Raw genomic sequence first — 24,693 nt, forward strand, 5'->3', positions numbered from 1 at the left:
ATTATAAACGTATAAGGAATGCTTGAAAATGACACCACTGTTGGTACAGCATGCACTTTCTAGGAAGGGTGTTTGGTTCTGGAGAAGTAAGTCGTTATGTCATGATTTTGGGCATTTCATTCTTCATCAACGATCCATTTAGATACATTAAAATGGAAACATATAATCAAAATTAGCTTTCTAATGATTCAATTAAAAGCATTACACGAGATGCTTATAAGTATAATATTGTATAGTACTAACGAGGTTTATTATGAGGCAATCAATATAAACTGAGTCCATTACATTCTCACTTTTACCATAAACTACTAAAGAGTAGAATTGCGCATTCTGTGATTTAGGATACTTTAAGTGAAGTATTGGCAAGATAGTTTCTTATTGCCAATTGATCTAAAAAACCTAAAATTATATTGCCTCCTAGTAGACGCACATTTTGGTTTTTTTTCGTAAGAACATCAGATACGTTTTTACGATTTTTTGTTTTTTCCCATTTCTTTTTTATCGACTTTAGTTTTTTTTCTTTTTATCCTCTACTCTAAAAGGGAAAGGTATTAAAAAGGATAAAAAAATTCTAGATAAAAATTTGATTGGGAACTCTGATAGTAGAGCAAAAAACCTCTGTTTAAACATATTTAAGGCTTTCGATTCTTGCTGTGTCTATAGAAGTTCATGATGGACTCTCGATCGTTAGTTGACTCCATTTATTTTGTGGATTCCACTCACCCATCTCAACAAGAAAACAAATTTATTGGTTTCATTCCAGATCAAAGGATTGCAATAGTTCCAGAGTTTACCTTAGAGTGTGGAGAAGTTTTATACGATGTACCTGTGGCTTTCAAAACATGGGGAGCATTGAATAAAGACAGGAACAATTGCCTTCTTCTCTGTCATGCTCTCAGTGGCTCTGCTGACGCAGCAGATTGGTGGGGTCCTATGCTTGGCCCAGGCCGTGCTTTTGACCCTACCCACTTCTTCATCGTCTGTCTCAATTCTCTAGGAAGTCCTTACGGAAGTGCTTCTCCAGTCACCTGGAATTCTGAAACCAAGTCAATTTATGGCCCCGAATTTCCTTTGACAACCGTCCGCGATGACGTTGCTCTCCATAAGCTGGTATTGCAGCGTCTTGGCATTGAGCAAGTTGCCATGGCGGTTGGTGGGTCTATGGGGGGTATGCTAGTTTTGGAATGGGCCTTTGATACCAACTATGTTCGCTCTATTGTTCCTATTTCAACGTCATTGAGACATTCAGCTTGGTGTATTAGCTGGTCAGAAGCTCAACGCCAAAGTATTTATTCTGATCCGAAATTTAATGACGGATTTTATGATTTGGATGACCAGCCATTGAGTGGCCTAGGTGCTGCGCGTATGTCTGCGTTGCTAACCTATCGTTCAAAGTGTTCGTTTGAACGTCGTTTCGCTCGTAAGTTACCAGACTGTAATCGTCATCCTTATCCTGATCGTGTCCCTACTCCGATGACTCCTGGAGATGCTAACTGGGTTGTTCACAACGAGGGTAATTGTAATCGTCGTGAGCGTCCATCTAAATCTGGGGGATCTTCCCCTGAATCATTGAATAACGGAGTTTATAAGGTGCCTTCTACTCCATCGTTGTCTCAGAGTACAGAAAGTGTTTCAGGTACGCAAAGTCCTTCATTGCGTCGTCCCGCGAACACCTACTTTTCTGCTCAATCTTACCTGCGGTATCAAGCAAAGAAGTTTGTGGGTAGATTCGATGCCAATTGCTATATTGCGATTACAAAGAAGCTTGATACTCATGACGTTAGTCGGGACCGTGGATCAGAAGATCCCATGGAAGTTATGAAACACCTTACGTTACCCGTTTTGGTGTTGGGAATTGAAAGCGATGGACTGTTCACTTATGATGAACAAGTAGAGATTGCTTCCTGTTTTCCGAATGGCAGTTTAGAAACAATCATTTCAGCCGAGGGCCACGATGGTTTTTTACTTGAGTTTACACAAGTCAACTCTTATATTCAAAAGTTTCAAGCAGAACATCTCGCTGACATTATGTCACAGAAAAACGCTTCAGCTGAGTTGGAAATGGAGTCTCTTAATGCCCAACGCGAAAGTGTTTTTGGTGAAATGGAAGATATTACTTCCTGGTAAAAAATCAATATGGCCTACTAAAAACTTATGGCTGGAAAGTCGCAGTCGAAATTTATGACTTATCTATTAGATGAGTTTCATCTGAGACAGTTTCGTCTATATACCATTGATATATATCATAAAAAAAGAAAAAGCAGAAAAAATAATTTAGAAAAAGATCATGTTCTTAGTTTAGTCAACTGGGGGATTCAACTCCTCTTGAACATATGAACAATGATACAAAAAGTTTGTGTGATGATTTGCATGTTTATTTTATGACTATTTTAATTATGATGTCGGTTTCACTATGAGGTATATTGTTATTCTCCGTTTTATTCGTTTTCTGCTGTTGTCTTGTTAATAATAGGAGGTATACCTCGATATCTAAGCAAGGTTTCTAGCAATTATTGCACAAAGGTAATTCTCGAAAGAAGGATAATTGATTTTTTTTGTGATGACCTCGTTTCTGTTTTGAAGCTGGCTACTCACCCCTCCAACATGGGGATTCATATACCAAAAATGTATAGCATTGATTGATTCGGATGAGTGTTTTCTTTCATTTTTTGTTTAGGTTGTTTAAAAATAAAAAACTTGTCTGTTTCTTATATGGAACAGAAATGTTTCTATATTTTACCTTTTGTCTGAGAGTTTGGTTGAATGGTGTATTGCATCTTGACGATATTATATGAAGATGTAGATGGTAGCCATGAACATTGTAAAGCGCTTCTTTAAAAATAATCATGTTATTAGACACATGCCTATAACAACGCTAGCGTTGTGTGCTGTGAGTATTCTTGTACAAGCAATCATGAAAGATAAAAGCCCATAATTGGTAATTTCAGTTGTGAATCATGAGAATCGAGTTTTGCAAGGAAAGAAAAGCAAGCAAACGAAACAACAGCGAGCTTCTTTAGCAATTCATTTCCCTAAACCGTCTCACACTTTGTAACATATAAAGAACGCTCATGCGCCCATTCATGAACAGACGATCCGATACTACCGATCATCACAAGACCCTTTATATTACTTTACCTGTTTACGGTTAGCGCTTTGACGTTTTGTTTACATGAAGATAGCGCGAAATATCGCGAGCTTGGTATCTGGGAAATCTGAGCTTCAGTTCTTATCATAAGAAATCGAAGCAGTCACGGTTCAACTACAACGTACAACAATAAATATAGAATAAGCCCTACCAAATTGGAAAATCTTTTGGATCAAAATGTCTTTCCGTAACTCATCTAGAATGGCCATGAAGGCCCTCCGTACTATCGGAAGCCGTCGTCTGGCTACTCGCAACATCTCTGTTATGTCCCGTAACATTGCTGCCTCTACCACCCGTTTTGCACCTCGCATGACTGCCCCTATGGTTCAAACCCGTGGTATGCGTGTTATGGATTTTGCTGGCACTAAGGAAAACGTCTGGGAGCGTAATGACTGGCCTCGTGAAAAATTGGTCGACTACTTCAAGAACGACACCCTTGCAATCATCGGTTACGGTTCTCAAGGACACGGTCAAGGTTTGAACGCCCGTGACCAAGGCTTAAATGTTGTGGTTGGTGTTCGTAAGGATGGTGCTTCTTGGAAGCAAGCCATCGAGGACGGTTGGGTTCCTGGTAAGACTTTGTTCCCCGTCGAAGAAGCTATTTCCAAGGGTACTATCATCATGAACCTTTTGTCTGATGCCGCCCAAACGGAAACCTGGCCCAAGATTGCCCCTCACATCACCAAGGGCAAGACTTTGTACTTCTCTCACGGTTTCTCCGTCATCTTCAAGGACCAAACAAACATCCACCCTCCCAAGGATGTTGATGTTATCCTTGTCGCCCCCAAGGGATCTGGCCGTACCGTCCGTACCCTCTTCAAGGAAGGTCGTGGTATCAACTCTTCCTTCGCCGTTTACCAGGATGTCACTGGTAAGGCTCAAGAAAAGGCCATTGGTTTGGCCGTTGCCGTTGGTTCTGGCTTCATCTACCAAACTACCTTCAAGAAGGAAGTCGTTTCCGATTTGGTCGGTGAACGCGGTTGCCTTATGGGTGGTATCAACGGTCTCTTCTTGGCTCAATACCAAGTTTTGCGTGAACGTGGTCACTCTCCTGCCGAAGCCTTCAACGAGACCGTTGAAGAGGCTACCCAATCTCTTTACCCCTTGATTGGTAAGTACGGTCTTGACTACATGTTCGCTGCCTGCTCCACCACTGCTCGTCGTGGTGCCATCGACTGGACCAGCCGCTTCCGTGACGCCAACAAGCAGGTTCTTAACGATTTGTATGACAATGTCGAGAACGGTAACGAAGCTAAGCGTTCTTTGGCTTACAACTCTGCTCCCAACTACCGTGAACTTTACGACAAGGAGCTTGAAGAAATCCGCAACTTGGAAATCTGGAGAGCTGGTGAGACCGTTCGTTCTCTCCGTCCTGAAGTCAACAAGCATTAAACCCCATTATAATGTTGATTTGTAGCAATGTTAGAAGCATCCGTATAATAATCTTTTATTACTTACTTTATTATAGCATCTGTGCCCCCAATCACAAGTTTTTGGTTTAACTTTATTTTGAAAGATAGCTTTTGTACTGTTTAATAGTGTTTTATTTTTTATTTCGTTCCTTCTAATCTGTAATTTGTGAAAATCTCGTATTTCAAGTGTATTCCACTTTGTGTAAATCGAGAGTGTTTTTGATTGTACAAAAGACTCATTATCAACTAGTTTTTACTTTTTTAGCTCGTATATAAATGTTGCTAGTAACTGTGAACCAAACTTTATAATAATTGGGATGTCAATGTCCATTTGCCAGTTGGGTACTTTCACAAAGACCTTAAAACACTCGTCTTTTCTTTTGCAGCCTCATGTTTTCTTTTTGAGAAGTAAGTCTACTTTCCAAAGACCTATTGTACATGATTATATATATGGTGATCATCCGGTAAAGAATGCTCTTCAGGCCGGAAAACGAAGCTTTGATTGTTTATTTGCTCAATCCTCGAAGCAGCTAAGTGAATACCAAATGCTATTGAATGCATTAAAGCTGAATGTTCCTTGTCGCCTTTCCAACAAACATGAACTGAATGAATTGACGGATTCACGTCCTCACAACGTGTGTACTTATTCTGCTTTTTGAGTTTAAATCCTCTGTATTGGTAATCCTCAACTAACTGTTTTTACAGGGCATCGTTTTAAAGGCTTCAACGTTGGAACCTCCAATCATATCTGAGATCGACAATGTAGCACAGGCACATCTTTTGAGTTCATCCGCTGAAAAGGAAGTTCCTTCACTTGATGCAACCTTACAGCCATCTCCTCCTTTGTATATTTATTGTGACGGTATATCAGACCCACAAAATTTGGGTGCCATAATTCGAAGTTCTGTAAGCTATTTCTTCTCGTTACGTTAAAGCTAACAAGTATCAGTATTTTCTAGGTGTCCAGGGAATTCTTTTGTCGAAAAAGCACAACTCAGTTTTATCACCGGTCGTCAGTAAAGCATCTGCTGGTGCGCTAGAGTTGATGAATATCTACCGGATTCAAAATCCTATTCAGTTTTTAAAAGACTGTAGTCTAAAAAATTGGAAAGTGTTTGCTACTGCCCCAATGGGAAGCATGTCAAATGCAAATCAAACTTCCCTGCTTACTATGCCTGAGAGCCTGGCAGCGAAGCCAAAGATCGTTGTTTTTGGAGGAGAACGTATGTCTTTCATTGATTTCTATGAATAAATGCTAATGAAACTTTTTAGATGGATTAAGGACAAATATGATTAGACAATGCGAATACGTTATAACACTGCCATATGGAGATCAATATGTAGACTCGTTGAACGTTTCTGTCGCTGCAGGGATCATTTTACATTCTCTGAAAGATTACTCCTTAAAAATTACAGAAAACAATGAATCGAAACTTTAACGGGCATTTGATTGGAACCTGACAGAAAAATAGACGAAAATGTTAAGATTAAGATTATTTAAATAAGATGTATAATATGTAAAGACCGAATGTTTAATCCATTTTATGTAGTTCATAGTTTTAAGTCGTTGTAATATGGAAGTTATTTAAATATACAATAGGGATCTGATTTATATGTTTCAGATGTGACTTGTATGTTTGAGAACGTGCTTAAGCTTGCCAAGATGGACGCACCTGTCCATGCTGCGTATCTTCGCTCTTGTGGAGTGTATATTTTGACGCAATTACGAACATCTCCAGACCCTTGGAGTTCTTTCAAAAGTCTGTCTCCGAAGCCATTCAGCAATGTACATCCACCAGAGAGCACAATGTTATTGAGAAGGTCTTTACGTAAATCAAGATCACTTCGCATAACGGCTTGTACAATTTGATGCTGAATACCGCCGTTTTCATAGCCAATGAGTTCGGGACGAAACAGCAATTCAGGAGCACGAAAACATTCGGAACCTAGTTTTAGAGTTTGACCATCAGGAAGTGTAAACTGCCGTAGCTTTGTATTAAAGGAAGAGTTTGTTTTTTCCTCTGTTTGAAAGTTTGGCGAAATATAACAGCAAGCTTCCTTGATTTCACGAACGATTTCTGTTTCGGCAGATGTTACAAAGCGATAGCCTAGTTGTCGAAGCTGAAGCTGTAAGTAGTCGGTGATATCTTTACCGCCATAGTCATCGCGCTGGGCACTCGAGAGAACAAAGCCATCGAAGACCGGGACGGTATGTGTTAAGCCTTCTCCTACTTCTACCACTAGACCCGTCGTACGTGCGGTTGCGTATAAAGCGAGAACAGGCTGCAGGGAAAAGTTGAGTGCTGGGACGTTAAAAGTTTCAAAAAAAATCTCAGCCATTCTCTCTTTATTTTTTGCATTATTGAACGGGGGTTCTGCTAATAGCACTGGATGATCTTCGGGTAGAGTTTGAAGTTCATTTGAATAAACCCAAGACCAAATTTTTTCCATATCACACCAGTTTTTTACGAGACCACGCTGAACAGGGTATTCAAGTTTTAACAATCCTCGAAGCTCCTGCACTTTGGAACCAATATACGTATCTTGCTGGAGGTGACTAGGCATTACACGCGTATGCTTTGTCCTTCCGATGCTGCAATTGCATGTTAGAAGGCAACATGACCTAAAAAAAAAAATAAATAAAAATAAAAATAAAAAAAAAAGACGTACACGTTAGAAAAAAGGCATTGGGGAACGTCGTCTCCCGAAAATCCTGCTTTGAGGAATCCTGATCCCTATAATGAATTGTTAATACGACGTTCGTTAGATATTGCTTGTTGGAAATCCAATGTTCCATACATTGTCAATGCAAACTGTCTGATTGGTAAGTCTATGTCGTTGTTAGCATGCAATTGTGAAAAAGCTTTAAGTCGTTTGGTAACGTACGCTTCTTCCATCTTGTCTTCTTTTTTTACGTATGGAAATGGGTAAGAAAAGACGCGTCAAACGGTATATTCGATAGAAATGTGACAAACGTTTCACTTGACAAGGCGAAGAGAAACAAAAGTCTTACCAAAGGGAATTGGCGCGTTTGATTTCCAAGTTAGAAACCAGAACGTTATTTTTGTGCGAAAAGGAAAAGAAAAACGCGTGTTTCGTTGGAAGAACGTCGAGTCGTTGTGAAGCAATTGGGTAGAGGGAGTAGGTAAGAAAAGCAAAAAGGAAGAGTAAGGAATCAGTGCACATCGACTAAAAAGAAAGGTTTCATGAGAGAATTCCAGCACTTCTTGTACAATAAGGAATTTACGAAAAGAAACGGGTACGGTGGAACTATACAATTCGAATTTTAATATTTTACACTCTGAATGAACTTGAATGAAATTAGGAAGGAAATAGATAAATTAAAAAGTATCAAATTACAAAACAAAGATGAATTTCATGATGGACAATAAAAGTTCTTCAAACCATCTACTGCAACTTTGCAATGGAATGGTCATGCTTTCAGAAGCGAAACAAGAAAAGCCAGGTTAGAGAGTGTAACCGTAAAAAAAAAACATTTTATGAGCCAGAATGGGCACTCGTAGATGGAAGTAGGTCCGCGACCATACGATATCAAATCATAGGATTATTACTTTTCATAAACAAAATGTCAAAAGAATACTGTAACCAAAAGTGAAAAAATAAAAAAAAAAAAAATGAAAAAGAAAGAGGTTATACGACCGACTATGTGATCAACACAAATATTTGATATGCGAAATGTTAGCCTCCAATCCAGGCAAATAAGAAAGAACAACACGCAAAAGTAGAAAAGATGCTTTTTTTGTATGTTTCTAATTTCATAGCACCACGAATAATACTAAAGAAAATTCCTCCTTGTGTACAAACGCATGTACATGGTTTTTTGTTTTATAAGGTCCTCATTCTCGTTTGCTCATTTTCTTCAACAGTACATAAAAGCGATATTCACAGAGACTGTCTGTGTCTCCGAGGGATTGTACAACGTTCTAGTTGAGCCTTGGTTTCTGAGTTCCCTTTGCTAACAGAAAAGGGAGGGGTGGGAAATCAACAGACATCTCAATTTTGAAGAGAAATCATTTTATGCTTGCCATTCTGCAGAGTCATTTTTGATTTGCTCGGAACCCCAATTGGGGCTGTTGAGATCATCACGAGCGTCTTGAACGTACATGGCATATTCAGTGGGTTGTTCCAAATTGGAAATGGCCGATTCGGACTCGTATCGTTTCTCAGTTGCTACGGAAGGATCCATACGTTGAGCAGTTTGAGTTGAGAAAAGACATTGGCGTTGGAATCCTATGGCAGGTTTCACAGAGTAACGGCGCATAGAAGCACCAACGTTTCGAGTAAGAATTCTTGCAACGTTGTTATAGTTCATTAGATAACAAATGGTCCTTAATAGAATTCAAGAGTCGATAGAAAATAAAAATAAAAATAAAAATAAAAAGTATTAAAAAATTCCAATCAACGAACCTGGCTGGTTTGAAGGTTTTGCAAACTTTTTCCCTCTTATATATAGCAAAATATAAAATAAAATTTAAAACCGAGACTTAAGAATAATAACAAAATAGGGTGAAAAATCACTCGATATCCTGGACGATGAGATTCGGTTTTCGAGAAATCAGTGATAATCTTTATGATTGTTTGTTAATCAACACAGAAAACAGATAATCCAAGGAAGGTGTGTTCAACTCAAAATCCTTAAAATCCTTTGAAGTTCTTTCTTTCTTTCCTTAGAACAAGAAAAGGAACTTGCGCAAGTCCTGAAAAGTGCTTAAAAGATAATTTAATGTTCAATTCGTATACCTTTTCAACATAGCTGCCGAGAGCCATATATATATGTGAATATTCCATCAATATCGCATGTTCAAATCAACACAACAGTGACGCCAATGCTGACAAGTCTGATGACCGATAAAAATTAGCCGCCTTCTCTTCTCTATTTTTTTTCCAAAAAAATGCGCCGACTAACGTAAAGCACTTTGCTCATTAAGCGAAGCGTCGGAAGGCGAAAATTTTACGTAAACGTAACACTGATATTTAAGTGAAAGAAAGCGATTTGGAAAAAATACTTCTTTACCACTCATGAGAGAAATTCGGACTTTGAACTTTTGTTTTAGAAACTTTTTTCAAATTAAACTCCGGTGATTTGGTCTAGCGAAAGAAATTTAGACCCAGCCATATGAAGTAAACAAACAATGTAATAATGTCAATGTATGTCAATATATGCCAATGAAATAAAAAAGAAAAAGAAAATAAACATCAAAACAACGAACCCTATTATGAAAACAATGCTGTCTTCGTGACACTGGGAATCGATCGGAATGGGAAATGGCTGGAACAAGCTGCAACTGATTCACACCCGTTAAGTGACAATCTCCAAATCATCGTCTTCATCACTTTCGGTAAATTCGTACCGAAATTGGGTGTTTTTCAAATCCAAGGTGCGTGTAGAAGAGCCTTGGGTCTTGGAATCGACGTTGTTTGGCAAGGTAGGATCAAACCCAATTCTTCGTAAACTTCGAGGGGAAAAAATTCTTTGTGCCATTGCATGCGATGAACTAGTTGGATTTGGAATTGGATTTCCTTGCTCCGATTGTTTCGGATCTCTTTTCTCTCTCGGCAAATTCCATGTCTTCAATCCCTCTCGTTCCGATTTCGACGTTTCAAACGACGGAAGCTGCATCTTGGGATTCGACTTGACCGAAAGGTCTCTCCAGTCTTTCTGCTTGCTCTTTCCCGTATCGTCTTGGCCTCCCTTCACGAGGAGGCGGTGCCGACCCGCAGGCGTGGACGATCCATGGATAGCAGATAATTGCGAGGGTTCGAAAGAATTCGTTGCTGAATTCCTTGCTTGTAGTTTCAAATACTGATGTCCCAAAGTGAGAGCAGGCGTATAGGCCGTATCGTTACTCCTAGAGGAATGCGAGGTAGACGAGGAGGATGCATCCGGCAAGGAGGATCGTTTCATAGTCAATCGTTGTAAAACCTCTCGTTCCAGCTCTGCTTTTGCTTGTTGTTTTTTGTATCGCTCTTTTCGATCCCTTTCCTGTTGAACTGCGTCTTCCGCATCGTAAAGACCTATTGCCAAGTTGGGTACCGCAGAATATTTTTCTCCCGCATAATATCCTTGGAATCCTTGACCACGAAGACGCTTTTCACGTCGTGCTCGTGGCTCATGCATGACCGTCGTGGTCGAACCAAATTCTGTTCGTCGCGACATCGTCCTTTGCACCGTCATGTCCACATGAAATTCACACACTTCTGACGATCGATTGTCTAACCAATGCTTGCAAAGCTCTCCATTTTTCTTGCGGCTTTGACAATAGCCCAAATGCTTTGATTTCCCAATTTCCAATAGCACGTCGTAATCCGAATCCAGTTTTAACGAAAACTTTCCAGTGTCTGGGTTTTTCGGCTTAAGTATATCTGGACACAGCAAGGCAACAACCGTCCCCGGCTGTACTTTCCAGTACCGCTCAAACGCTTTGCCAAACAGAAAGACCTCCATCTGCCACTTCAAATCCGTAAGCGTAAGCATGCAGTATTTACTTTTGTGAACAGTTTCTCGTGTGCCTGTATTGTAAGCCACAATCCCCATTACTACAAAGCTATCAACATCCGGTTGTTCAAATTTAGGAGGTACTATGAGTTTTAACAGTTGACGAATAAGATATACATAACATCCTTGCAAGTTCTCCTTAACGTCTCCATCACTCATGTAGCGTACCATAATGACTTGGCGAGAATATGGCTCAATTTCGTTGCAAGGCATCGGATACTTTGGTTCTTTGGAACTCTTTGTTTCCAAAATATTTGCCTTCCGCTGGAACGAAGTTTTTCTATTTTTTGCTGCTTGTTTCTTTCTCTCGTCCTTTTTCTTGTCACCATCTCGAGCTTCTGCTAGCCGCGCATGAAAAGGTTTGACAGCTGTTTCACCTTGCTTTCTTCCCAAGGAAATATCTTTCCCTGTCTTTCCTTTATCAATTCCCAACAAAAGTCGTTTCGGGCTCTTCATTTTGGACGGTGAGCTCACTGTAAGAACCCGAACAGGCTCAGGGGAACGAGGCACTTGAACCGCTACTTGTTTTCCTTCCTCATCAGTAGCTACTTTTCGCTTTTTTTGTCTTAGCTCTTCCATTCTTTTCTGGACCTCTAATAATTGAACTTGCAATTGTTTTTCCTCCTCTGTCAACTCTTCCTTTCCTGAACTACCGTTCATATCGTCCAACCTAGAGTGCTCTGGTTTTTGATTTGATTCCGACATATCCAAGAAAATTAAATGAACACTTGGTAAAGAAGTTTATAAATAATAGAAAGTCGTATTCAATAATAGCTTGTCTTTTTATAAACCGAATGAAATCTTCAAAACTTGCATCAAAACATAAGCATCCTTCTCTATATTTAGTTTTCCTTTCCAACAAGCAGATTCACGGTAAAAGATACTTTGGTTCAATTTCACCTTGTAAATCCACCTATTTACGCTTCGTTTATGATCACCGACAAACACGCTCAAGAGAAGGAATACAGACCTATTATTCTCAGAAACACGTTTCCTGGTTAAGTGTAAATTTTAAACAGCATAAAATGCTAAACTTTTCGCTTTTTTTAGTGTATATTCGATGTAAACAAAGGGTATAGCCAGACCTTGTAGAAAGGATAACGAGATGAAGTGGATGCTTGTTGATATTGCTAACAACAAATGGTAAGCCAATTTCGTTAAAATGTAAACAAACGGTTGAGATTGTCGTAGCTTTTAACAATGCTGGATATTCTTCCGTTCTCTTTTCATGAAGAGGCTAGCAATATTGTTTTCTAAAAAGGATGTCAGAAATGATGTTGCATTTGCAAACTTATGTATCAAAGGATGATGATGTATGAAAGAAACCACTAGAAATGATTGCTAGTCGTTGAGCGTTCGCGATTACATTGAAATCTTGTTTCCTAATGAGTAAAGCTGTTCATTACTGTGACTACCAAGGTTTTCCAAAAAGATCATTACAAACAAATGAAAAGTGCTAATTTTTTTTCATTGCAATCAAACCGTGGCTTTCACATTTTTCATTAGCAAAGTAGGCCACAAAGCAAGAAAAAAAAATATTTTTCTCTATCAATAATTCAATCAACTCTCTTACCTCTGAAGAGAATTGTAATTTCAATTATTTGTTTGGCAGTTTTAATTAAGGCATTTCAATAAAGCCAGTCATGAGGGAACAACGAATTTTCGCTCAGGAATCCAGGTTTTTTAGTAAATTGAATTTTTTTATGTGAAATGCTAAAAAAAGCTCCTATTTTCTCATAGGAGAAGTCTCATAAGAAGAGAATCTGCTTTGTTTATAAAAATGTAAACAAACGCAAATATACTAAGGTGTTACTTATCATTGTGACTCAACACTGCGTAAGCGATGCGAAATATATTGCAGAAACAAACTTCTTCTTTCTTCATTTCTAGCAGTCGGATGGGATTTATCTTGCTTTTGGAGGAGTTGTAAAATGGATTGACTTGTAGTCGAATCCTATTTCAATTGATATTCGCATTTCATCGTCATTTGGGAGGTTTGCGTATAGAAGAAAACTAGAATCGTTCAATTCTTTCGCTCTTGAAACTATACAAGTCCTGTTGGAATGTAAAAAAGAGACAAGTTGGGCTTTACGTACAGCAGTTCCAACGTTTCCTATGCTGATCTCGAGAAGGGACTTTCTTTATGCACGCCAGAGGCATAAAACAAGCAGCCCAATTCAGGTTCTTTTAAGCAGCAAAGAGAAACGATGTTTTTCCGTATAATTTCCTTGCAGTATTTATTCAGTTTTCTTTCGAGTGGTCTTGGAAAGTTATTCAGCGGTACTGGAAAAGGGGTAGAATTATTAGTTTATAGAGTTGGTTTACTTATTGCGATTGGAATTTAAAATTATTTTTGATGTATGGTATTGCTTCCTTTTTATCCTTTATCCTTCTTAGTTTAATAGCTGTGAGCTCACCTGAAAACACGTATTAATGGCATACTTCCGAGCTATCAGCAAAACGACAATGCATTGGATCTTGCACCGCCTACTACGAACGAAGGAATAGAGACGCAAGCAATAATACTAGTCAAACTTGGTTCCGCTCATTTGTCTTCTGTTCTCTAGTTTGTTTGGACTCTTTCGCTAATGCTGATCGCAATCGATATGGATTGCTTTAATAAACCATCATTTATATTCCTTTTTTTATCTATTTCAAATCCAGTCGGAAATAGCTTGAAACTAAGAAACAACTTTGTATTAATATGAATTGATGACTGCAATCGAAAGGCATGCGTTTTAATTTCTCATTTTTAAGGCATTGAGTTGGTATGACCGCGGAAATCGAAAACGAAAGACTTACTGCAGCTAATCTATTAGTTATTATAAATATTGTTGCTGAAATGTTTACCAAAAAATTGTAATTTCATTACATTCACATTAGGTCCCTTTTTTTTGCTTCCTGTTACTTGTCGAGGAACGTCTCACAAAAAGGGAAATGAGAAAAGCATTTCCAAGCATGAATTTACGTTCAACATATCAAAAAATAAATAAAGAGAAAAAAAATGAAAAGCCTACAGCACCCTGGATTCCCATGTTGTCTCCAATCGTAGTACTAACGAGGCGAGGCCCTCAGACGTTTTCACTTAACTGCAGTGATCGGACGGGAACTGGTGTTTTCACCTAGGTGTGGCCGTAGACATTGATTCGCTTTGTAAAAGCAATAAGAGCAATTCGTCTTGTTGTAGTTGATGGTCTTTAGCGTTGTGTGTTGGCCTGATGTCCTTTAAAATCCAATTCTACTCAGCTCTACCTTTGGTTATTTTTCAGGGCTGAATGAAAAATGCTTTGTTCAATTACAAAATTGATAAAGTGCAACACTTGGGATGAAAACAAACTGTTTTTCCCTTCTCTATTGATTCACGTTGTGCTAGGCCACCACCACCTAGGAAAGCTGGACTAATAAAGTTGGAATATGCGAGAACACTCGTTACTCTTTATCATACAAAAGAGGAATAAATGATTTTTCTAGAGATATCGAGAATGACGAGTGAAGCTGTAGTAAACAAAAGAATTCAAGGAATAAAAAAGCAGAAAATGGCATTTTCTTATTCAGATTGAAAAGAAAGAACTAAAACATGACGTGAGAGATGAATAAACTACACGGAACTTCGAGGAATCCCCAAGTGGTGGCAAGCTGGCCATGCCAGCAGCATCTAGAAAGTACTAGGGCTCTTAAGAAATGTTTGACCCATCGTTGTGTTCAGGTATAAATAGGAGTGAAGTAGGGTCGATTCGACAACATTGACAAAAGAAGAACAAGAGTTAATTTTATAGTTTATTTTCAAGTGTGAAAACAAGCGCTATTTACAATGTCTCTTCAACCTTTCTTCGAGTTGCATCCTTTCCAAGACGTCTTTTCTGACTTTTTGAGTTATTCTCCTCGTGTCCAACGCCAAAATCGTGTTGGCGATTTGTCACCGGCAATTGATGTTCACGAAGGAAAAGATACCGTCGAAGTGGATGTAGAACTTCCTGGTGTCAAAAAGCAAGACGTACAAGTTCATTATGATGAAGGAAAATTGACGATTTCTGGTGAATCTGTGAACGAGCGCAAGAGCGAAGGCGACAAGGGAAACCAAAGATGGTCGGAACGTCGCTTTGGTTCCTTTTCTCGAACAATCGCCATTCCAAACAAGGTAGATGCCGATCGTATTGAAGCTCAATTCAACCACGGTATTTTAAGCGTTGTCTTGCCCAAGATTGAGGAATCTCGCTCCAAGAAGCAAATCGCCATTAATTAAGCTAAAGGGCTTCTAGCGGTAAATGAGTTTATGATGATATGAATATAATGAGAATTTTTAATGGCCTTTTTTAATAAAATAATGTTTAAATGAAAATTTATCAAAATTACAAAGGTACTCAGTTCAATATTGTTTATATTAAGTAGCACGGCGATAAAAACAATGTAAGTTTACAAGTCTCCAATCTAAGTATTTTAGTCGTTGCATGCTTTTCCAACGTAGTTTAATTCTCGGTCTATGAACATATATCGAATGGAAATTGATAACTGAAAACTGCAAAGCTGTTTAACTGTTTTACTGACCATGTTATTTTCGAGGACTACGTGTATATATGCTAATGTATTGGAAGATGTCGTTTAATAAAATAAAAAAGTCAAAACTGCTTTATTGAATCACACCAGTCGAATCTTCGAATTTGAAGACTTTAGCTACGGAATCATAGAATATCTAGCTTTTTTTCTCAGACTAACCAACGTATATGATATCTTTAAACATGGATATGAGAATGAAACTTTTGAGTTAAATTTAGAAATCATAGTAGACCTATTCCTTGAAATTATTCAAGGACAAAATGGTTTCTATTTCAATAGTACGCTATTGTTTTTAAATGGCTTGAATTGTTTCTTGCACCGCCTTATTAACGCCGTTTCTTGTAGAGTAAAACACTATACGCCGTTTATTTTGTCTTTCAGAAAGCTAATATCTTTACTACATCTTTTCAATATTCTGCAAATAAAATGGTAATCAATTAATAATACGAATTAAATTTCTTATAAAATATTAGGAAAAATCTATTCGAAGCATCGTCCGGCATATTACTGACGAGGACATTATAAAACGAATGTATTAGTTCAAACAGCAGAATCTTCACTTCGGAAGACGATAAATGGGAACGTTTTTAGCAATATAAAGAATAACTCAATTTAGATATAAGAAAGAAAAAACTCGCAGGTTCAAATTATCCAAGAGTAGTTGATCGATCTTATACGTTCATTGTTCATGTAGGCGATAAAATAAAAAAGCTTTTCATGCCAGAAAAAGAAAGGAAAAATTAAGAAACCATAAAGTAAACATTATGCTAATAAACAGTCATTTCAAAAGATGACTCAATATGCTTGAAAAGCGCCTTCAAAGTCAACGAAACCCAGATAAAAGAAACTCGTTATCTCCCAAGGACTCTAATCCGACGGCATTACGAAGACGCTCCTTTAACTTTATCGTCTCATTTGGCCCATACTGAATTCCATAGCCGTCAAGATAACGAGTACATTGATCTTTTGTCAAGTTCTCGATATCCTCAATTGAATGAATCTGGGGCAGATCAAAGTCTGGTTCTTGGCCATTTACAAATGGAACGACATCAATAGACTTCCCCAAGGATCTCAACTGTATGTTGTGCAATCTATAGTATCGATACTCCTGCTTGCTCAGTTTCTGATCGATACTACGTAGGCTTTCTTCTATTACGTCCGACCGTTGATTTTGCCGGACTTCCAGGGCTTCCAGTCGTTGTATTTGACGGGTTTCCAGGGCTTCCAGTCGTTGAATTTGACGGGTTTCCAGGGCTTCCAGTCGTTGAATTTGACGGGTTTCCAGGGATACCATCTCCCTTTTAAGAGCAAGAAATCCGACATTAGGATCATTAAAAAAGTTAATAAACCATTGTGGAGGTTGACTATTATTAGACTCCTCTAAACTTTTGTAATGATTCAGACGTCTCTCAACTAGGTTTATCTGTTCAAGCGCGCGTAAATTACTATAAAGATAATCCTTTTCAAAATTCATTTCCCTGGTTCGTAAAGTAATTCGTTCGAAACCTTGTTCTAACTCATGCCTTTGAAATAGATAGCTTTTTTCATTGACTGCACCTCTTAAGTCAATTAAATAGCGACTTAACTCTGTAATGTTTTCCTGTCTTGGAGGAGGAATACCTAATTCATTCGTATATAAATTCTCGTTGTTGGTTGACAAATCTTCTTGTAAGTGTGAATCCATATTCATTTTCTTTCATAAAATCAAGTAAAAGATCAATTCAATAATTAACTTTATATTGTTATTGCAATGGTTGTGGTTGTGGTTGTGGTTGTGGTGATGGAAGCAGTTTAAAGATACTAATTAACGAAGCGATAGCTATATACTCGAGGTAGTTCGATCAGTACAATTATGTACGATTGTATAATATAGCCAAAAAAGTTTACTCAAGTTTAACAATGGCTTGCTTTTTCACAAAATCTAGAAAAATTCACAGAAATATTACTGTTTAGTTGACTTTAATGAAAGATATCTCAATTCACCGAAAACAAAGTATACCTAGTAATCACTCAACAAAAACATTCAACATAAGAACTCGTGTCATCATCAGTCAAATTTGTTTACAGTCTTTTAATTTATAAGTTTTTAGAAAGCTAATGGTATAAACTTTAGGTTGAAAAGGTTTCAGCGGTCCATTTGTTCTGTCTTTTCATAATGTAAACAGAAAAATTTTGGGGAATAACAAAAAATCCATGTTGCTTCCTAAGCAGAACCAGATAAAAGTAATATTGAATTTGAAGTAGAACTTGAACAATGTAAAACCCAAGAAAAGGCAAAGTTTGTTGTTGCACAATTATAGACAAGGAAATTGCTGTTTCATATGAGGATGCCTATACTGCTTTGGTGCCATTCTATGCTTCACTTGTGTTCGTCAAAAACTAATCGATATCATGCTTTCTCTTTCTTTTTCTTAAAATGGAAAGTTAATTACAAAACTGAGAACCTTGCAAGATGGTTGGTGTAAACGAAACGTAATTGTTGCTGAGAATCGATGTCAATAAACAAATGCTCTCTTGTGTAAAAGCTTGGCGAAAACTTTTTTTATTCAAATAAAACAAGAATGAGATTCAAGTAGAGCCAATAAAAAAGAGGAAATTATCTTTGAAGTCACTACTTTTATATCAATCTACCGGCGGCGGTTTTGCATGGAAATATTAAATTTGTAACCAAAACTTTTATTATTGCAACATTCGCGCGTACTCTGTTACAACAGAAATCTCACAGAATATGGGAATGTTTACCTAGCGAAAACAAACAACGAGGACAAATCTAAAATTGTCTAATTAGTCGAGCATTTTTAATACGATGTGAGAATAGTAAGAAAGTGAGCTGTATTTTTTTTTTTTTTTTTTTTTTTTTTCAATGTTTGTATGCATTTATAGCATTTTGAACCCATGGAAGAAAAGTAAAAGTCGGATTCAAGTGACTCTACTATAGTATCGATTTAAAGAAGGGTCTTTGCTTGTATAGACCAACAAAACCGGATTGTTTAAAAAAGGAAACCAAAAAGTGAAAAGCCTACAGCATCCCGGATTCCCATGTTGTCTCCAACCATAGTACTAACGAGACCCTCAGACGCTTAACTGCAGTGATCGGACGGGAACTGGTGTTTTCGCCTAGGTGTGGCCGTAGACGTTTGTTGTGGTCTGTAAAAAAATTTAATCCAATATTGATCCAGTCTTTTTGGCTTGATGAACTACAAGATCCAATTCGGCTCAGTTTTATCTGGTAAATTATCACGGTTGAACGGAGAATGCTTTCATATTGTAAGAATAAGATTTGAAAACACACAGTTTTCTCTTTTCTATTGATTCACATTGTGGTCGCAGGAGCATCAAATTGAGTGTATGAGTTTATGGGTTGAAAATGTTACTTAATATAAATTGGGTTCTACTTGAAATTTTTCATGGTCCGTCGACTTGACTCCCAAAGTAAACGGTAATTCAATGTTTTAAACTATATCAATCGATTCTTCCAATCTGAAGATTTATACTTTCTATGCTGTGAACGAATTTTACCTCTGGCGGTAATCACTTTCGTTCTTACAATTAATGAAAGACACGACACAGTGTTGAGTAAAAAACTAGTTAATTACGATGGTATTTTCCTCAGAATAATTAAAAATCATTAAAAAGGGTGTCTACTCATGAAGAAAATGAACGATGCCGTGAAACGAATAAGAAGATTCATGAGAGAGAAATGAGAAAAGCAATCAAAGTCTGCTGGACTGCAATTGACATCGATGTTTCCAAAGAAGGAGCGAATGTAAAGAACGAAAGCGGCTTCGGTAGAACTCAAACTTCAGCCCTTTGCTCAGCAAGAGGTTGAAGTTCGATTTCTTCGTTACGAGGTGCTTCATCTCCTCGATTTGTTCCTTTTGAATTGGTTAATAACGCCTTGTGATAGGAAGCATTTACCAAGTGTACATACCGAACATATGAACCACAGCATTTCCCAAGCCGTGTCCCAAGCCATTTATTCCGTTTCCTAAGCCATTTATGCCGTTTCCTAAGCCATTTATGCCGTTTCCTAAGCCACTCATGCCGTTTCCCATATCGACGACTACTAATCTAAGTCGTTCACGCGCATTTGCATTCACTATAACTGTTAGAACATTTCGCGGGTGTATGACATACTCGTCAAATAAAGAAACAAGACAAAGTTAACAAAACAAACAGCATAGAAAAAATTGTTGTTTATCTTTTCAAATCCTGTGAACTTCTTTGCAGCATAATACGCGGTGAAACCGAGGACATCGAGAAAACACACACATAATACTGAGATACACATAGCTGACAATACGTTTTTGGTTAATCTTCCAGTTTGCCTGTACCATTCCGGATATGTTACAAGAATCGCTAAAAATAAGTCAGTTGTTCGAAGACAAGAAATTGTTGACTTACTGAATAGGAAAATAAAAATGGATCCAATAGAACCGCCAGCAAGCCCGTAAAAAACATTCGTATACGGAGAAACCTTGTAACCAAAAACTATGGCTAGAAAAACAGTATTATATAAAATAGCTATAATAGTCATTATGCCTACGAAAAAGTTTTTCCACCACTCTTTATTCGTTAAAGGGTCCGACCTGATGTTATTAACAGTATCTTGGGCGGAATTTTGAGCGGATCCATCAGCCATTTCTAGATCAACATTTTTTTTTGAGACTAATGGATGTATTAGTAACTGTTTTTTCGTGGTTTACGAAAGGATAGAGGTGTTTGTCGCGCTTGCTGACAGTTATCGACCAGGTGATTGAATTCAAACCCAACAATCAAATAAACAAGCATGATTCTTCCATCATGAGCCGTTCAAACAAGAACACAAAGAATAAACCTTTCCGTTCTATTTCAACTAATCTTACCTGAATACGGAGGAGGCGTACCATCTGAAGGAGACGACCGACTATCTGCCTTTTCATCATTGAGCGTTTTGGAAGAGTCATCAGAATCTGAAATAGGAGAGTACTTGTTTTTCATATTTACAATGGCAAGTAGAGCTCAAAATAGCGCCGATATTTACACTCCAAATGAAATCAACTAGAATCGCCAAGAAAAGTCCGTAGGAACTGGTTCCGCTCTTCACAGATCTGTCAGAAAAAGGAATTGGACCTTGCTTAAAAAGCAAACTAATCTTACAACACGAGTGTTCCCTTAAAACCAAAGATGCGAGTTTGAAAAAATCTTGGTAATGGCTTTTCGCATGTCTCAATTCATAAAAGCAGCGACATTATGTCACTGACTGGTCACAGTCCTCGTTACGATTATTCAACGTTGGTTTTTCATTGCGATTTTTCGTAATAGTATAATCCAAAAGAGTCGTCGTTTATTACAAAAAGTAAACAAAGGAACATTTGGCAAAACAACCATGCTGTTTGCTTAAATTATAAAAACAGGATTAGAAATGCATATCTTTGTATTGGAAGTTTCCGTGATTTTGGCTTAATGAATTCCAGGGAAAAGGATTGAACACTCTAGATTTTCGTAGCCTTACTTTCAGCATTCGTAAATCCATCGGAAGCCTGGAAAAGCAACGTTCAAACTATCACGAACGATGTTTGTAGTGACAAGTACATCTTTCTTTTATTTAATTTATTTTGATTACACGATAGAAACAAACAAAAGCGATTTCGGACAGTTCATTCATTGTAAATATATATAGAATAGCGTACGCTTACTAGCTATCGGTATGTGTGTCAGAGAGGGTGGATGACAGCTTCACCTCTGCAAAACTCTAGCCATTGCCATTGTGGACTCGATTCATGTAGTTTGGAGTTGTTACAAAGTAGATTTATATTAAGCTTATTAGTCGGATCAGATGTGTGCTACTGTTCTGAAAGTTCTGACATGAATTTGGATGTTTACTGCCTATTTGAGTAGGTTTTGAAGGAATTTCAGAAAATGATTGAAAAAAACAAATACAAATACAAATACAAAAAGCTAAAAGATGCTGATTCAGCTGACGTTCCTCGCTTGGGCACTCTTGCAACGTTTGACGGTGAACTGCCACGGTACAATGAAATCTTTAATTCTCATCTAGACGACTTGGAAAAAGGTCATGCACCTCCGTACTCAGAAAACAGACATCAAGAAGCGTCTACCAACATGGCACAAGGAAGCGGATTCTTTATTCTTTTACGAAATGTCTTGACGGCATTATTGTGGTTGATTTTCTGGCCGGCAGAAATTGCGAGAATTCCTGAAGCACAACGAAGACAAGAGAATGAAGCTCTTCGGCTTGGTTGGTGCTTTATTGGTTCAATCGTATTGGACTTTTTCTTTTCTTACTTTTTCCTTGTCCCCTTTATAAAGGAACCGATGAAAGAATCTGTATGGACATGGTTTCAAGCTACTGTGGCAGCTGTTCTTGTCGTCATGACTTTCTATATGTTCTTATTTGTTTTTTCACGTAAGTGGAATGGTGGGATTTTAATTTGATATGTTTACTAATGGGGTACTTTTAGTGTTGGTGGATTCAATCGTTATATTGATTCCTCTAGTTTTTTCTGGGATTTCCTCGTTTTTCTTTGGGATTTTTTCTGGAATTTTTTCTGTGATTACTAGTGCTCTAGGCTTCAGGATGTCATCGGATAGAAACGACTTGACGGATGATAATAGTATCCCATTAAACAGCTTGCCACCAGAGCCTGAAAACCAGTTCAACGATCGTAGTGATGATACTTTTAAACAACCGTTCTCTGAACATACCTCTGAACATACTGAGCAATCTCCAGGGTTACGCCAGGAACCGGGTCAGTCTAGGGATGTTGAAAGCGGTGGGAATTGATTTATACGGAAAGTAAAGCATTGTTTTTTATAATGTCCGGTCTTTTCGATTTTTCTCCAGCATGCTTTTGCTTATGTTTATGTTTATGTTTATGTTTCATCTTTGCATTTTGTATTTTATATTTATTCGTCAGGCGCTTCTAATCACTAATCCTTGTAACATCTTTTCAATTCTAACTAATAAGCAATTTAATTAAGTATTGAATCGTGGATGACCATTGCTTCCTGCAATCACTAGTAGCTATAAGTCAAACGTCTATGTCGATCACGATTAAAGCCATGTGCTTCAATTAAAAGAGCAACAGAAAAAAGAAGCAAAAAGTGAAAAGCCTACAGCATCCCGGATTCCCATGTTGTCTCCAACCATAGTACTAACGAGACCCTCAGACGCTTAACTGCAGTGATCGGACGGGAACTGGTGTTTTCGCCTAGGTGTGGCCGTAGACATTTGATTGTTGAAGCTAAAATATATATACTCATTATCTGTACAACGCCTTGCTTAATAGGTGTTAACAGAATATAGCAAGAATTTCTTGAGCTTTTACTGAACCAATTTATTGAAAATTTTTATTTGCTGTAGAAATAACCGCAGCTTTCAATTTAACACAAAAGGAGGGTTTGTTTGTCCTTTCTGTCACAAGATACCACTCATTTGCACATCTTATTCAATATTATCCTAACTCTTCTCTTTTATGAGTAACTTGAAAGATGTGTTTTTCTTATAGAATTCAATACGATAACGGGAAACGATGAGCATGGAATACTTAAAACCCCGTATAAACATTACCGCCGACAGCTCTAACATGAAAAGCTAAGCAGCTGCTCTCTATCGTATACTTATTCAGAGCATCGACAACATAGGAAGAGGAAACCCCGAATTTGGCTGGATTCTTTCGGAACCCATCAGATATTTTAACAGCCTGGTTAGATTTGTGAAGTAACGACTGAAGCCAACATGTAAGGCCAAAGAAGATAAAAATATGTAAATGTAATGAATGAACAGAATGCAGCCCTAATGTGACAACGAACTGACATCCAGGTAATTCACGATAATTGCAAATTTGCATTTGCCCCCTTTTTCTGAACGTACAGCTAAAATTGTAGACGTTTTCTCAAGAAATCTTCTCTATAAATAACTTGATTAGATCTACGTATACTTGTATGGAGAGAGCCCAATGCATTGCCAATCTTCCATAGCTGAATTCGATGGTACAACAAAATACCGTGTTTCCTTCCAGACAGAAAAAGTAGAAGAGGAGTTACACCAAACCTGATAATGGAATGAAGAAATTAAATTCGATAAATCGTGCCAACATGAAAAGTGAATCGAAAAGGAAGGAAAGGATTCAATAAAATAGCTATGCTTCGAAAAGCAAGACGGGAGTTTTAGTGATATAGATATAAATGCACAAAGTCCACGAAAAGAGTATTTCTTGCTACGGGTTAACGTAAGAAATATCACAAGAACCTAATGGGACGTACTCTATTCTAAATCACGATCGTTTTATAGAAAAGCTTGAATTTTTTTTCAAAAATATGCTTAGTAACCAAGCTTGGCCTTTGCTAGATGAGGTCTCAGTTTCAAGGTAATCATAAAAATAAGATGTAAGTACTTTTCGTAACGGTCAATCATTGGGCACAATACCAATATTCATTGCCGTTGTCAACATATAAAAGAAGCTAACTGCTGTTCGTGATTTCAAAAAACTTTCATGAAAAGCTATCTTCCTGCACACTTGACAGCGATTAAATCCGGAGTCTCTTTTCATTCACAGCGACTAGCCAAATGTAATGAGCCGTAAAGACTAGAGCTGCTCTTAAATTCAAAGCTCTATACAGTATAAGCTTGTAAGTTCGTGATTTGTAAAGTCCTATATGTTCTAGCAGAACTCAGAATCCCAAACTTTCACAATTCGTTATAGAGATCCCTGAGATACTTTTCGTAACTCTCAAATTTCAGTCATTCGTTTTCTTTTGGAAAAACTTCTTTTTGAATGACTTTTTCGTTTGTATCCAGCCAACACTGAGAACTAAACGCTTACAGTTTCATTACCGTACTTGGTTGAAAAAAAAAAATAAATCCATTTTTCATTTAAAGAAAAAAATAAAAATAAAAGATGAATTATCCAAATAAGTCCTACTGATCGTTCAAACAACCTTGAAAGCAAGTAGTGACATCGCGGTTAGGGAAAAACAAATCATTACCTAAAACACACCATCCAAAAAAAGGAAAAAAACACATATACTATTTTAAATTTCTTATAACTTTTATTCCA

The 24,693-nt window shown here is 37.6% G+C and overlaps 11 protein-coding genes and 3 non-coding genes across 14 annotated transcripts; 5 read left to right on the forward strand and 9 right to left on the reverse strand.

The window, feature by feature from the left end:
- Positions 1 to 669: 669 nt before the first annotated feature.
- Positions 670 to 2,127, forward strand: met6 (homoserine O-acetyltransferase Met6; the record flags this gene model as incomplete). The annotated part of the gene is made up of 1 exon (XM_056179238.1): positions 670 to 2,127. One exon carries the CDS (start codon positions 670 to 672, stop codon positions 2,125 to 2,127), a length of 1,458 nt encoding a protein of 485 aa, XP_056036238.1.
- A 1,198-nt stretch (positions 2,128 to 3,325) lies between these two features.
- Positions 3,326 to 4,540, forward strand: ilv5 (acetohydroxyacid reductoisomerase; the record flags this gene model as incomplete). Its single annotated transcript, XM_056179239.1, has 1 exon — positions 3,326 to 4,540. One exon carries the CDS (start codon positions 3,326 to 3,328, stop codon positions 4,538 to 4,540), a length of 1,215 nt encoding a protein of 404 aa, XP_056036237.1.
- A 337-nt stretch (positions 4,541 to 4,877) lies between these two features.
- mrm1 (mitochondrial ribose methyltransferase Mrm1) lies at positions 4,878 to 5,999 on the forward strand (the record flags this gene model as incomplete). Its single annotated transcript, XM_056179240.1, has 4 exons — positions 4,878 to 5,195; positions 5,266 to 5,466; positions 5,510 to 5,783; positions 5,833 to 5,999. The coding sequence occupies 4 exons, from the start codon at positions 4,878 to 4,880 to the stop codon at positions 5,997 to 5,999; spliced, it is 960 nt and encodes a 319-aa protein (XP_056036247.1).
- A 142-nt stretch (positions 6,000 to 6,141) lies between these two features.
- arp1 (dynactin complex subunit, centractin family actin-like protein Arp1) lies at positions 6,142 to 7,457 on the reverse strand (the record flags this gene model as incomplete). Its single annotated transcript, XM_056179241.1, has 4 exons — positions 6,142 to 7,183; positions 7,231 to 7,295; positions 7,360 to 7,390; positions 7,447 to 7,457. 4 exons carry the CDS (start codon positions 7,455 to 7,457, stop codon positions 6,142 to 6,144), a joined length of 1,149 nt encoding a protein of 382 aa, XP_056035915.1.
- A 1,139-nt stretch (positions 7,458 to 8,596) lies between these two features.
- Positions 8,597 to 8,893, reverse strand: SOMG_00448 (stress responsive orphan 1; the record flags this gene model as incomplete). The annotated part of the gene is made up of 1 exon (XM_056179242.1): positions 8,597 to 8,893. One exon carries the CDS (start codon positions 8,891 to 8,893, stop codon positions 8,597 to 8,599), a length of 297 nt encoding a protein of 98 aa, XP_056034985.1.
- A 987-nt stretch (positions 8,894 to 9,880) lies between these two features.
- cdc23 (MCM-associated protein Mcm10) lies at positions 9,881 to 11,782 on the reverse strand (the record flags this gene model as incomplete). Its single annotated transcript, XM_056179243.1, has 1 exon — positions 9,881 to 11,782. One exon carries the CDS (start codon positions 11,780 to 11,782, stop codon positions 9,881 to 9,883), a length of 1,902 nt encoding a protein of 633 aa, XP_056034984.1.
- Positions 11,783 to 14,087: 2,305 nt separating this feature from the next.
- Positions 14,088 to 14,213, reverse strand: SOMG_10012. Its single transcript, XR_008803545.1, has one exon. It is a non-coding gene; the product is annotated as a 5S ribosomal RNA (ribosomal RNA).
- A 675-nt stretch (positions 14,214 to 14,888) lies between these two features.
- SOMG_00450 (hsp16-like protein) lies at positions 14,889 to 15,320 on the forward strand (the record flags this gene model as incomplete). The annotated part of the gene is made up of 1 exon (XM_056179244.1): positions 14,889 to 15,320. The coding sequence occupies one exon, from the start codon at positions 14,889 to 14,891 to the stop codon at positions 15,318 to 15,320; it is 432 nt and encodes a 143-aa protein (XP_056036090.1).
- Positions 15,321 to 16,454: 1,134 nt separating this feature from the next.
- SOMG_00451 (meiotic expression up-regulated protein) lies at positions 16,455 to 17,321 on the reverse strand (the record flags this gene model as incomplete). Its single annotated transcript, XM_056179245.1, has 1 exon — positions 16,455 to 17,321. One exon carries the CDS (start codon positions 17,319 to 17,321, stop codon positions 16,455 to 16,457), a length of 867 nt encoding a protein of 288 aa, XP_056035164.1.
- Positions 17,322 to 18,647: 1,326 nt separating this feature from the next.
- SOMG_10013 lies at positions 18,648 to 18,762 on the reverse strand. Its single transcript, XR_008803546.1, has one exon. It is a non-coding gene; the product is annotated as a 5S ribosomal RNA (ribosomal RNA).
- Positions 18,763 to 19,426: 664 nt separating this feature from the next.
- wtf6 (wtf meiotic driver) lies at positions 19,427 to 20,611 on the reverse strand (the record flags this gene model as incomplete). The annotated part of the gene is made up of 5 exons (XM_056179246.1): positions 19,427 to 19,506; positions 19,563 to 19,730; positions 19,769 to 19,990; positions 20,036 to 20,299; positions 20,497 to 20,611. 5 exons carry the CDS (start codon positions 20,609 to 20,611, stop codon positions 19,427 to 19,429), a joined length of 849 nt encoding a protein of 282 aa, XP_056037278.1.
- Positions 20,612 to 21,532: 921 nt separating this feature from the next.
- SOMG_00453 (uncharacterized protein) lies at positions 21,533 to 22,418 on the forward strand (the record flags this gene model as incomplete). The annotated part of the gene is made up of 2 exons (XM_056179247.1): positions 21,533 to 22,040; positions 22,096 to 22,418. 2 exons carry the CDS (start codon positions 21,533 to 21,535, stop codon positions 22,416 to 22,418), a joined length of 831 nt encoding a protein of 276 aa, XP_056036583.1.
- A 326-nt stretch (positions 22,419 to 22,744) lies between these two features.
- SOMG_10014 lies at positions 22,745 to 22,859 on the reverse strand. The gene has a single exon (XR_008803547.1). It is a non-coding gene; the product is annotated as a 5S ribosomal RNA (ribosomal RNA).
- Positions 22,860 to 23,181: 322 nt separating this feature from the next.
- Positions 23,182 to 23,484, reverse strand: SOMG_00454 (uncharacterized protein; the record flags this gene model as incomplete). The annotated part of the gene is made up of 1 exon (XM_056179248.1): positions 23,182 to 23,484. The coding sequence occupies one exon, from the start codon at positions 23,482 to 23,484 to the stop codon at positions 23,182 to 23,184; it is 303 nt and encodes a 100-aa protein (XP_056035175.1).
- Positions 23,485 to 24,693: the final 1,209 nt, after the last annotated feature.

This window comes from Schizosaccharomyces osmophilus, chromosome 1 (genome assembly GCF_027921745.1).
Source record: "Schizosaccharomyces osmophilus chromosome 1, complete sequence".
NCBI lineage: Eukaryota > Fungi > Ascomycota > Schizosaccharomycetes > Schizosaccharomycetales > Schizosaccharomycetaceae > Schizosaccharomyces > Schizosaccharomyces osmophilus.